Below are 13842 nucleotides of genomic sequence, written 5' to 3' on the forward strand. Positions count from 1 at the left end.
CGATTTTGCTGCGGAGAGGCATCGCAGGGACAGAGCTTTCTTGCTAGCTCTGTCCCTGCATGTGATAATTGATACATCCGTGTGATATTATCAATTATCGCATTGCGGATTGGGCAGATATTATCGCAGCACATCCACATCCTCAATTCATGTACATTTTCCCAATGTTTACATTATAAAATAATTATTTCACATTCATAGACTAGTTATATTATGAATATATCTCCATATTCATTGTTATATGTTAATGTATTCACTTTAAATATTATAATTTCTTTGTATCATTGCATATAACCAAATTCACAGCTTTTTCATTCTTTTGCTGAGTATGTATTTATATTCTCCCGGGCAGATAATATCAGTGTGTGCTTTCAGTATAACATGATTATTTGAGCAAATGGAAATGCATCATCCAGCACCACACTCACACGCCCATCGGTGCACCCAAACCCACTATAAACAGCAATTTCAACATATATTTCCTTATAAGATTATGATAACAGGTATATTAAAAGGGATCAACACTCTGTACAAAAGTAGGAAATCACAGTAACATATTGTCTATATACAGCACACAGCTGGTCCCCAGCACCATCTGACAGGCCAGCGGTCCCCCAGCACAGGCCAGCAGACCCCCCGGTGCCATCAGACAGGCCAGTGGGCTACCCAACACAGGCCAGCAGACCCCCCCGGTGCCATCAGACAGGCCAGTGGGCTACCCAACACAGGCCAGCAGACATCAGGCATGCCAGTGGGCCATCCAGCACAGGCCAGCAGACCCCCTGGTGCCATCAGACAGGCCAGCGGCCGGCCAGCAGACCCCCTGGTGCCATCAGACAGGCCATCAGACACCCAGCACAGGCCAGCAGACCCCCCGGTGCCATCAGACAGGCCAGCGGGCCACCCAGCACAGGCCAGCAGACCCGTTGCACCATCAGACGGGCCAGCAGGCCACCCAGCACAGGCCAATAGACCCCGACACTATCAGACAGGCCAGCAGACCCCCCGGTGCTGCAGTTTTCTTAAGTGATCTTATGCAGCGAGGGGGCTAGGCCAAGATTGGTTGCTTCGGGACAGCAGTAAGCAGCACAAAAAAAATTGATCCATCAGGGGGGTTACTGGGTACTTGAAAACCCTCCCTGCATGTACCATTGGAATGTCAGGTTTTGTGCTCCCCCTAACCTGTACTGTATGTCCAATATTGTGCCCCTTCTCGATCTGTATTGTGCTCCCTCAATCTGTATATCATGTATTGCAGGGGTATTAAACATGCAGCTCTTCAGCTACTGGGGAATTAGGCATCCCAGCATGCTATTTATTTATTTATTTATTTATTTATTTATTTATTAGCAGTTTCTTATATAGCGCAGCATATTCTGCTGCGCTTTACAATTAGAACAACAGTTATAGAACTAAACTGGGCAAAAACAGACAGACATAGAGGTAGGAAGGCCCTGCTCGCATGCTTGCAATCTATAGATGCTACAACTGCAGCAGGGCATGCTGGGATGTGTAGTTCCACAGCAGCAGGAGGTCTGTATGTTGAATATCCTTGCTGTATTGTGCTCTCCGCGCCTCAGCTGTTTGATCCGTATTGTACGCCCATAAAAACAATTTCTGCAGTGTGCTCTTGCCCTTCCTTCATCTGTATGTTCTGTTGTGTACACCACCCATTTCTATGCATTTGTAGTATGCCTCCACAACCCCATCTGTATGTCCTGTACCGAGCTTCCCCCCCATTCTCTATGCTTTGTATTATTATATCTCCCTCTCCCCAGTTTCTGTTTAGTACCCTGCTTTCAACACACATGCACACATGCACTTTAACTTACCTCGTGCATGCCATTCTCCAGTCCTGTCTGCCTGCACTCCAGTCCTTTGCAGTGCCGACACTCATGGCTCTTCCAGTCTTTGAAATTCAGCATCGCAACATCTTGACATCTGCCATGATCTCGGAACCACATGGACCTGCATATTGTATGTGCCAAGTAGACACTGCTCTATACCTTGGTGAGAGGTCGCTCCCCCAGCACTCCCCCCTGGCAATGCCAGTGACTGTAGTGTAGGCTAAGTAGCGGACAATGATTCATTTATCAATTACAGATTCTTTTCTCTAACGTCCTAGTGGATGCTGGGGACTCCGTCAGGACCATGGGGAACAGCGGCTCCGCAGGAGACAGGGCACAAAAGCAAGCTTTTAGGATCACATGGTGTGTACTGGCTCCTCCCCCTATGACCCTCCTCCAAGCCTCAGTTAGGTTTTTGTGCCCGTCCGAGCAGGGTGCAATCTAGGTGGCTCTCCTAAAGAGCTGCTTAGAAAAAGTTTTTAGGTTTATTATTTTCAGTGAGTCCTGCTGGCAACAGGCTCACTGCATCGAGGGACTTAGGGGAGAGATTTTCAACTCACCTGCGTGCAGGATGGATTGGAGTCTTAGGCTACTGGACATAGCTTCAGAGGGAGTCGGAACACAGGTCACCCTGGGGTTCGTCCCGGAGCCGCGCCGCCGATCCCCCTTACAGATGCTGAAGATCGAGGGTCCGGAAACAGGCGGCAGAAGGCTCTTCAGCCTTCATGAAGGTAGCGCACAGCACTGCAGCTGTGCGCCATTGTTGCTACACACTTCACACTGAACGGTCACGGAGGGTGCAGGGCGCTGCTGGGGGCGCCCTGGGCAGCAATATTTAATACCTTTGATGGCAAAGAATACATCACATATAGCCATTGAGGCTATATGTATGTATTTAACCCAGGCCAGATATCTCAAAACCCGGGAGAAAAGCCCGCCGGATAGGGGGCGGGGCTTATTCTCCTCAGCACACAGCGCCATTTTCCTGCTCAGCTCCGCTGTGAGGAAGGCTCCCAGGACTCTCCCCTGCACTGCACTACAGAAACAGGGTAACAAAGAGAAGGGGGGCATATTTTGGCGATATTTATATATTTAAAGCGCATATAACAAAAACAACACCTTTTAGGGTTGTTTATATATATATTTTATAGCGCTTTTGGTGTGTGCTGGCAAACTCTCCCTCTGTCTCCCCAAAGGGCTAGTGGGGTCCTGTCTTCGATAAGAGCATTCCCTGTGTGTCTGCTGTGTGTCGGTAAGTGTGTGTCGACATGTATGAGGACGATGTTGGTGTGGAGGCGGAGCAATTGCCGGTAATGGTGATGTCACCCCCTAGGGAGTCGACACCGGAATGGATGGCTTTAATTATGGAATTACGTGATAATGTTAGTACATTACAAAAGTCAGTTGACGAAATGAGACGGCCGGAAAACCAGTTAGTACCTGCTCAGGCGTCTCAGACACCGTCAGGGGCTGTAAAACGTCCCTTACCTCAGTCAGTCGACACAGGTACCGACACAGATGAATCTAGTGTCGACGGTGAAGAAACAAACGTATTTTCCAATAGGGCCACACGTTATATGATCACGGCAATGAAGGAGGCTTTGCAGATCTCTGATACTGCAGGTACCTCAAAAAGGGGTATTATGTGGGGGGTAAAAAAACTACCTGTAGCTTTTCCAGAATCAGAGGAATTGAATGACGTGTGTGATGAAGCGTGGGTTAACCCAGATAGAAAACTGCTAATTTCTAAGAAGTTATTGGCATTATACCCTTTCCCACCAGAGGTTAGGGCGCGCTGGGAAACACCCCCTAGGGTGGATAAAGCGCTCACACATTTATCAAAACAAGTGGCGTTGCCGTCTCCAGATACGGCCGCCCTCAAGGATCCAGCAGATAGGAGGCTGGAAACTACCCTGAAGAGTATATACACGCATACTGGTGTTATACTCCGACCAGCAATAGCCTCAGCCTGGATGTGCAGTGCTGGGGTAGTGTGGTTGGATTCCCTGACTGAAAATATTGATACCCTGGATAGGGACAGTATTTTATTGACTCTAGAGCAATTAAAGGATGCGTTTCTTTATATGCGAGATGCTCAGAGGGATGTTTGCACTCTGGCATCGAGAGTAAGTGCGATGTCCATATCTGCCAGAAGAAGTTTATGGACGCGACAGTGGTCAGGTGATGCGGATTCCAAAAGGCATATGGAAGTATTGCCATATAAAGGAGAGGAATTATTTGGGGTTGGTCTATCGGATCTGGTGGTCACGGCAACTGCCGGCAAATCCACTTTTTTACCTCAGACCCCCTCCCAACAGAAAAAGACACTGTCTTTTCAGCCGCAGTCCTTTCGCTCCTATAAAAACAAGCGGGCAAAAGGACAGTCTTATCTGCCACGAGGCAGAGGAAAGGGTAAGAGAGGGCAGCAAGCAGCCCCTGCCCAGGACCAGAAGCCCGCCCCGGGTTCTACAAAGCCATCAGCATGACGCTGGGGCTTTACAAGCGGACTCAGGAGCGGTGGGGGGTCGACTAAAGATTTTCAGCAATCAGTGGGCTCGCTCACAGGTGGACCCGTGGATCCTGCAGATAGTATCTCAGGGTTACATGTTGAAATTCGAAAGATCTCCCCCTCGCCGTTTCCTAAAGTCTGCTTTACCAACGTCTCCCTCAGAAAGGGCGACGGTATTGGAAGCCATTCACAAGCTGTATTCTCAGCAGGTGATAGTCAAGGTACCCCTCCTACAACAGGGAAAGGGGTATTATTCCACACTATTTGTGGTACCGAAGCCGGACGGTTCGGTAAGACCTATTCTAAATCTGAAATCCTTGAACCTGTACATACAGAAATTCAAGTTCAAGATGGAGTCACTAAGAGCAGTGATAGCGAATCTGGAAGAAGGGGACTTCATGGTGTCCCTGGACATAAAAGATGCTTATCTGCATGTCCCAATTTACCCCTCACACCAAGGGTATCTCAGGTTCGTGATACAAGACTGTCATTATCAGTTTCAAACGCTGCCGTTTGGTTTGTCCACGGCACCTCGGGTCTTTACCAAGGTAATGACCGAAATGATGGTTCTTCTACGAAGAAAAGGCGTATTAATTATCCCTTACTTGGACGATCTCCTGATAAGGGCAAAGTCCAGAGAACAGCTGGAAGTCGGTGTAGCACTAACCCAAGTAGTGCTTCAACAACACGGGTGGATTCTGAATCTTCCAAAATCTCAATTGTCCCCGACAACACGTCTGCTGTTCCTGGGAATGATTCTGGACACGGTTCAGAAAAAGGTGTTTCTCCCGGAGGAGAAAGCAAGGGAGTTATCCGAACTTGTCAGGAACCTCCTAAAACCAGGAAATGTGTCAGTACATCAATGCACAAGAGTCCTGGGAAAGATGGTGGCTTCTTACGAAGCAATTCCATTCGGCAGATTCCATGCACGAATATTTCAGTGGGATCTGCTGGACAAATGGTCCGGATCGCATCTGCACATGCATCAGCGGATAACACTGTCACCAAGGACAAGGTTGTCTCTCCTGTGGTGGTTGCAGAGTGCCCATCTGTTAGAGGGCCGCAGGTTCGGCATACAGGACTGGGTCCTGGTGACTACGGATGCCAGCTTACGGGGCTGGGGAGCAGTCACACAGGGAAGAAACTTCCAGGGTGTATGGTCAAACCTGGAGACGTCTCTTCACATAAATATACTAGAGCTAAGAGCGATCTACAATGCTCTAAGCTTGGCGAAACCGCTGCTTCAGGGTCAGCCGGTGTTGATCCAGTCGGACAACATCACGGCAGTCGCCCACGTAAACAGACAAGGCGGCACGAGAAGCAGAAGAGCAATGACAGAAGCTGCAAGGATTCTTCGCTGGGCGGAAAATCATGTCATAGCACTGTCAGCAGTGTTCATCCCGGGAGTGGACAACTGGGAAGCAGACTTCCTCAGCAGACACGACCTTCACCCGGGAGAGTGGGGACTTCATCCGGAAGTTTTCCACATGATTGTGAACCATTGGGAAAAACCAAAGGTGGACATGATGGCGTCTCGCCTCAACAAAAAACTGGACAGATATTGCGCCAGGTCAAGAGACCCTCAGGCAATAGCTGTGGACGCTCTGGTAACACCGTGGGTGTACCAGTCAGTGTATGTGTTTCCTCCTCTGCCTCTCATACCAAAGGTACTGAGAATTATACGGAAAAGGGGAGTAAGAACAATACTAGTGGCTCCGGATTGGCCAAGAAGAACTTGGTATCCGGAACTTCAAGAGATGCTCATGGAAGATCCGTGGCCTCTACCTCTAAGAAGGGATCTGCTTCAGCAGGGACCTTGTATGTTCCAAGACTTACCGCGACTGCGTTTGACGGCATGGCGGTTGAACGCCGGATTCTAAAAGAAAAGGGCATTCCAGAGGAAGTTATTCCTACCTTGATTAAAGCTAGGAAGGAAGTGACCGCACAACATTATCACCGCATTTGGAGAAAATATGTTGCGTGGTGTGAGGCCAAGAAGGCCCCAACGGAAGAATTTCAATTGGGTCGATTCCTACATTTCCTGCAGGCAGGATTGTCTGTGGGCCTCAAATTGGGGTCTATTAAAGTTCAAATTTCGGCCTTATCAATCTTCTTCCAGAAAGAATTGGCTTCAGTGCCTGAAGTACAAACTTTTGTCAAGGGTGTACTACATATACAACCCCCAATTGTGCCTCCAGTGGCACCGTGGGATCTAAACGTAGTTTTGGAATTTCTCAAATCTCATTGGTTTGAGCCTCTCAAATCGGTAGATTTGAAGTATCTTACATGGAAAGTAACCATGCTATTGGCCCTGGCTTCAGCCAGGAGAGTTTCAGAGTTGGCGGCTTTATCGTACAAAAGCCCATATCTGATTTTCCATTCGGACAGGGCAGAACTGCGGACACGTCCTCATTTCTCTATCGTCCTAGTGGATGCTGGGGTTCCTGAAAGGACCATGGGGAATAGCGGCTCCGCAGGAGACAGGGCACAAAAGTAAAGCTTTCCGATCAGGTGGTGTGCACTGGCTCCTCCCCCTATGACCCTCCTCCAAGCCAGTTAGATTTTTGTGCCCGGCCGAGAAGGGTGCAATTCTAGGTGGCTCTCCTAAAGAGCTGCTTAGAGAAAGTTTAGCTTAGGTTTTTTACTTTACAGTGAGTCCTGCTGGCAACAGGATCACTGCAACGAGGGACAGAGGGGAGAAGAAGTGAACTCACCTGCGTGCAGGATGGATTGGCTTCTTGGCTACTGGACATCAGCTCCAGAGGGACGATCACAGGTACAGCCTGGATGGTCACCGGAGCCGCGCCGCCGGCCCCCTTGCAGATGCTGAAGTAAGAAGAGGTCCAGAATCGGCGGCAGAAGACTCCTCAGTCTTCTAAAGGTAGCGCACAGCACTGCAGCTGTGCGCCATTTTCCTCTCAGCACACTTCACACGGCAGTCACTGAGGGTGCAGGGCGCTGGGAGGGGGGCGCCCTGGGAGGCAAATGAATACCTATTTTGGCTAAAAATACCTCACATATAGCCTCCGGAGGCTATATGGAGATATTTAACCCCTGCCAGAATCCGTTAAGAGCGGGAGACGAGGCCGCCGAAAAAGGGGCGGGGCCTATCTCCTCAGCACACAGCGCCATTTTCCCTCACAGAAAGGCTGGAGGGAAGGCTCCCAGGCTCTCCCCTGCACTGCACTACAGAAACAGGGTTAAAACAGAGAGGGGGGGCACTAATTTGGCGATATGCTTATATATATTAAGATGCTATATGGGAAAACACTTATATAAGGTTGTCCCTATATAATTATAGCGTTTTTGGTGTGTGCTGGCAAACTCTCCCTCTGTCTCTCCAAAGGGCTAGTGGGTCCTGTCCTCTATCAGAGCATTCCCTGTGTGTGTGCTGTGTGTCGGTACGTGTGTGTCGACATGTAGGAGGACGATGTTGGTGAGGAGGCGGAGCAATTGCCTGTAATGGTGATGTCACTCTCTAGGGAGTCGACACCGGAATGGATGGCTTATTTAGGAAATTACGTGATAATGTCAACACGCTGCAAGGTCGGTTGACGACATGAGACGGCCGACAAACAATTAGTACCGGTCCAGACGTCTCAAAAACACCGTCAGGGGTTTTTAAAACGCCCGTTTACTTTAGTCGGTCGACACAGACACAGACAGGGACACTGAATCCAGTGTCGACGGTGAATAAACAAACGTATTCCTTATTAGGGCCACACGTTAAAGGCAATGAAGGAGGTGTTACATATTTCTGATACTACAAGTACCACAAAAGAGGGTATTATGTGGGATGTGAAAAAACTACCATAGTTTTTCCTGAATCAGATAAATTAAATAAAGTGTGTGATGATGCGTGGGTTCCCCCCGATAGAAAATTATGGGCGGTATACCCTTTCCCGCCAGAAGTTAGGGCGCGTTGGGAAACACCCCTTAAGGTGGATAAGGCGCTCACACGCTTATCAAAACAAGTGGCGGTACCGTCTATAGATAGGGCCGTCCTCAAGGACCAGCTGACAGGAGGCTGGAAAAATATCATAAAAAGTATATACACACATACTGGTGTTATACTGCGACCAGCGATCGCCTCAGCCTGGATGTGCAGAGCTGGGGTGGCTTGGTCGGATTCCCTGACTAAAAATATTGATACCCTTGACAGGGACAGTATTTTATTGACTATAGAGCATTTAAAGGATGCATTTCTATATATGCGAGATGCACAGAGGGATATTTGCACTCTGGCATCATGAGTAAATGCGATGTCCATAACTGCCAAAAGATGTTATGGACACGACAGTGGTCAGGTGATGCAGATTCCAAACGGCACAAAGGTGTATTGCCGTATAAAGGAAGAGGAGTTATTTGGGGTCGGTCCATCGGACCTGGTGGCCACGGCAACTGCTGGAAAATCCACCGTTTTTTACCCTAAGTCACATCTCTGCAGAAAAAGACACCGTCTTTTCAGCCTCAGTCCTCTCGTCCCTATAAGATCATATCTGCCCAGGGATAGAGGAAAGGGAAGAAGACTGCAGCAGGCAGCCCATTCCCAGGAACAGAAGCGTTCCACCGCTTCTGACAAGTTCTCAGCATGGCGCTGAGACCGTACAGGACCCCTGGATCCTACAAGTAGTATCCCAGGGGTACAGATTGGAAGGTCGAGAGGTTTCCCCTTCGCAGGCTCCTGAAGTCTGCTTTACCAAGGTCTCCCTCCGACAAGGAGGCAGTATGGGAAAAAATTCACAAGCTGTTTTCCCAGCAGGTGATAACTAAATTACCCCTCCCACTACAAGAAAAGGGGTATTATTCCACACTATATTGTGGTACTGAAGCCAGAAGGCTAGGTGAGACTTATTCTAAAAATTTTTTTTGAACACTTACAAAGGTTCAAATCAAGATGGAGTCACTCAGAGCAGTGATAACGAACCAGGAAGAAGAGGACTATATAGTGTCCCGGGACATCAGGGATGCTTACCTCTATGTCCCAAATTTGCCCTTCTCACTAAGGTACCTCAGGTTCGTGGTGCAGAACTGTCACTATCAGTTTCAGACGCTGCCGTTTGGATTGTCCACGGCACCCCGGGTCTTTACCAAGGTAATGGCCGAAATGATGATTCTTCTTCGAAGAAAAGGCGTCTTAAGTATCCCTTACTTGGACGATCTCCTGATAAGGGCATAGTCCAGGGAACAGTTGGAGGTCGGAGTAGCACTATCTCGGATACTGCTACAACAGCACGGGTGGATTCTAAATATTCCAAAATCGCAGCTGATCCGACGACACGTCTGCTGTGCCTAGGGATGATTCTGGACACAGTCCAGAAAAAGGTGTTTCTCCCGGAAGAGAATGCCAGGGAGTTATCAGAGCTAGTCAGGAACCTCCTAAAAACAGTGCATCATTGCACAAGGGTCCTGGTAAAAATGGTGGCTTCCTACGAAGCAATTCCATTCGGCAGATTTCACGCAAGAACTTTTCAGTGGGATCTGCTGGACAAATGGCCCGGATCGCATCTTCAGATGCATCAGCGGATAACCCTATATCCAAGGACAAGGGTGTCTCTCCTGTGGTGGTTATAGAGTGCTCATCTTCTAGAGGGCCGCAGATTCGGCATTCAGGATTGGATGCTGGTGACCACGGAGCCCAGCCCGAGAGGCTGGGGAGCAGTCACACAAGGAATAAAAATTTCCAGGGAGTGTGATCAAGTCTGGAGACTTTTCTCCACATAAATATACTGGAGCTAAGGGTAAATTTATAATGCTCTAAGCTTAGCAAGACCTCTGCTTCAAGGTCAGCCGGTATTGATCCAGTGGGAAAAACATCACGGCAGTCGCCCACGTAAACAGACAGGGCGACACAAGAAGCAGGAGGGCAATGGCAAAAACTGCAAGGACTTTTCGCTGGGCGGAAAATCATGTGATAGCACTGTCAGCAGTGTTTCATCCCGGGAATGGAAACTGGGAAGCAGACTTCCTCAGCAGGCACGACCTCCACCCGGGAGAGTGGAAACTTCATCGGGAAGTTTTTTCCACATGATTGTAAACCGTTGGGAAATACCAAAGGTAGACATGATGGCGTCCCGTCTGAACAAAAAACGGGACAGGTATTGCGCCAGGTCAAGAGACCCTCAGGCAATAGCTGTGGACGTTCTGGTAACACCGTGGGTGTACCAGTCGGTGTATGTGTTCCCTCCTCTGCTTCTCATACCTAAGGTGCTGAGAATTATAAGACGTAGAGGAGTAAGAACTATACTCATGGCTCCGGATTGGCCAAGAAGGACTTGGTACCCGGAACTTCAAGAGATGCTTACAGAGGTCTTATGGCCTCTGCCGCTAAGAAGGGACTTGCTTCAGCAAGTACCATGTCTGTTCCAAGACTTACCGCAGCTGCGTTTGTCGGCATGGCGGTGGAAAGCCGGATCCTAAGGGAAAAAGGCATTCCGGAAGAGGTCATTCCTACCCTGGTCAAAGCCAGTAAGGAGGTGACCGCACAACATTATCACCACATGTGGCGAAAATATGTTACGTGGTGTGAGGCCAGGAAGGCCCCACAAAGAAATTTCAACTCGGTCGTTTCCTGCATTTCCTGCAAACAGGAGTGTCTATGGGCCTCAAATTGGGGTCCATTAAGGTTCAAATTTCGGCCCTGTCGATTTTCTTCCAGAAAGAATTGGCTTCAGTTCCTGAAGTCCAGAAGTTTGTCAAGGGAGTATTGCATATACAACCCCCTTTTGTGCCTCCAGTGGCACTGTGGGATCTCAACGTAGTTCTGGGATTCCTCAAATCACATTGGTTTAAAACCAGTCAAATCTGTAGATTTGAAGCATCTCACATGAAAAGTGACCATGCTCTTGGCCCTGGCCTGGACCAGGCGAGTGTCAAATTGGTGGTTTTTTCTCAAAAAAAGCCCATATCTGTTTGTCCATTCGGACAGGGCAGAGCTGCGGACTCGTCCCCAGTTCTCTCCCTAAGGTGGTGTCAGTGTTTCACCTGAACCAGCTTATTGTGGTGCCTTGCACCTACTAGGGACTTGGAGGACTCCAAGTTGCTAGATGTTGTCAGGGCCCTGAAAATATGTTCCAGGACGGCTGGAGTCAGGAAAACTGACTTGCTGTTATCCTGTATGCACCCAACAAACTGGGTGCTCTTGCTTCTAAGCAGACTATTACTAGTTGGATGTGTAATACAATTCAGCTTGCACATTCTGTGGCAGGCCTGCCACAGCCAAAATCTGTAAATGCCCATTCCACAAGGAAGGTGGGCTCATCTTGGGCGGCTGCCCGAGGGGTCTCGGCTTTACAACTTTGCCGAGCAGCTACTTGGTCAGGGGCAAACACGTTTGCTAAATTCTACAAATTTGATACCCTGGCTAAGGAGGACCTGGAGTTCTCTCATTCGGTGCTGCAGAGTCATCCGCACTCTCCCGCCCGTTTGGGAGCTTTGGTATAATCCCCATGGTCCTTTCAGGAACCCCAGCATCCACTAGGACGATAGAGAAAATAAGAATTTACTTACCGATAATTCTATTTCTCGGAGTCCGTAGTGGATGCTGGGCGCCCATCCCAAGTGCGGATTATCTGCAATACTTGTACATAGTTACAAAAATCGGGTTATTATTGTTGTGAGCCATCTTTTCAGAGGCTCCGCTGTTATCATACTGTTAACTGGGTTTAGATCACAAGTTGTACGGTGTGATTGGTGTGGCTGGTATGAGTCTTACCCGGGATTCAAAATTCCTCCCTTATTGTGTACGCTCGTCCGGGCACAGTACCTAACTGGCTTGGAGGAGGGTCATAGGGGGAGGAGCCAGTGCACACCACCTGATCGGAAAGCTTTACTTTTGTGCCCTGTCTCCTGCGGAGCCGCTATTCCCCATGGTCCTTTCAGGAACCCCAGCATCCACTACGGACTCCGAGAAATAGAATTATCGGTAAGTAAATTCTTATTTTTCTCCCTAAGGTGGTTTCGGCTTTTCACTTGAACCAGCCTATTGTGGTGCCTGCGGCTACTAGCGACTTGGAGGACTCCAAGTTACTGGACGTTGTCAGAGCATTGAAAATATATATTTCAAGGACAGCTGGAGTCAGAAAATCTGACTCGTTGTTTATCTTGTATGCACCCAACAAGATGGGTGCTCCTGCGTCTAAGCAGACGATTGCTCGTTGGATCTGTAGCACAATTCAACTTGCACATTCTGTGGCAGGCCTGCCACAGCCTAAAACTGTAAAAGCCCACTCCACAAGGAAGGTGGGCTCATCTTGGGCGGCTGCCCGAGGGGTCTCGGCATTACAACTTTGCCGAGCAGCTACGTGGTCAGGGGAGAACACGTTTGTAAAATTTTACAAATTTGATACTCTGGCTAAAGAGGACTTGGAGTTCTCTCATTCGGTGCTGCAGAGTCATCCGCACTCTCCCGCCCGTTTGGGAGCTTTGGTATAATCCCCATGGTCCTGACGGAGTCCCCAGCATCCACTAGGACGTTAGAGAAAATAAGAATTTACTTACCGATAATTCTATTTCTCGTAGTCCGTAGTGGATGCTGGGCGCCCATCCCAAGTGCGGATTGTCTGCATTACTTGTACATAGTTATTGTTACAAAAATCGGGTTATTATTGTTGTGAGCCATCTTTTTTAAGAGGCTACTTCTTTGTTATCATACTGTTAACTGGGTTCAGATCACAAGTTGTACGGTGTGATTGGTGTGGCTGGTATGAGTCTTACCCGGGATTCAAGATCCTTCCTTATTGTGTACGCTCGTCCGGGCACAGTACCTAACTGAGGCTTGGAGGAGGGTCATAGGGGGAGGAGCCAGTACACACCATGTGATCCTAAAAGCTTGCTTTTGTGCCCTGTCTCCTGCGGAGCCGCTGTTCCCCATGGTCCTGACGGAGTCCCCAGCATCCACTACGGACTACGAGAAATAGAATTATCGGTAAGTAAATTCTTATTTTTTCACTCTTAAAATAAAGAGCTGTTTGGTTTCTTCTGTGTACAGATTTATTTTCGTACAGTGGAGCTCATTGAGGAGCCAATCACTGGCTCTGCTGGTCTCTCCTTCTACATGAAGATTAATGGTATCCCCATTTTCCTGAAAGGATCCAACTGGATACCAGCTGACGCTTTCCAAGATAAAGTGAGCTCTGACAAGTAGGTATTATAATCTGGAATAGGTAAACACACACTATACACTGTTTCTCTGACGTCCTAGTGGATGCTGGGAACTCCGTAAGGACCATGGGGAATAGCGGCTCCGCAGGAGTCTGGGCACATCTAAAGAAAGCTTTAGGATCACCTGGTGTGCACTGGCTCCTCCCCCTATGACCCTCCTCCAAGCCTCAGTTAGATTGCTGTGCCCGACGAGAAGGGTGCACACTAGGGGCTCTCCTGAGCTCTTCGTGAAAGTTTTAGTTTAGGTTTATTATTTTCAGTGAGACCTGCTGGCAACAGGCTCACTGCATCGTGGGACTAAGGGGAGAAGAAACAGACTCACCT

The 13842-nt window shown here is 48.7% G+C and overlaps 1 protein-coding gene across 2 annotated transcripts in view; it reads left to right on the plus strand.

The window, feature by feature from the left end:
* Window positions 1–13842, plus strand: part of MANBA (mannosidase beta) — a 144106-nt gene that overhangs the window by 79462 nt on the left and 50802 nt on the right. The window contains exon 8 of one of the 2 annotated variants that reach the window (XM_063918299.1): window positions 13346–13497. The exons of the other annotated variant lie outside the window; for it this stretch is intronic. Within the exon in view, the coding sequence (XP_063774369.1) occupies window positions 13346–13497 (152 nt within the window). The remainder of the gene's footprint in view (window positions 1–13345; window positions 13498–13842) is intronic. 2 annotated transcript variants of the gene reach the window in all.

The sequence above is a fragment of the Pseudophryne corroboree genome, chromosome 1 (genome assembly GCF_028390025.1).
Source record: "Pseudophryne corroboree isolate aPseCor3 chromosome 1, aPseCor3.hap2, whole genome shotgun sequence".
Lineage (NCBI taxonomy): Eukaryota > Metazoa > Chordata > Amphibia > Anura > Myobatrachidae > Pseudophryne > Pseudophryne corroboree.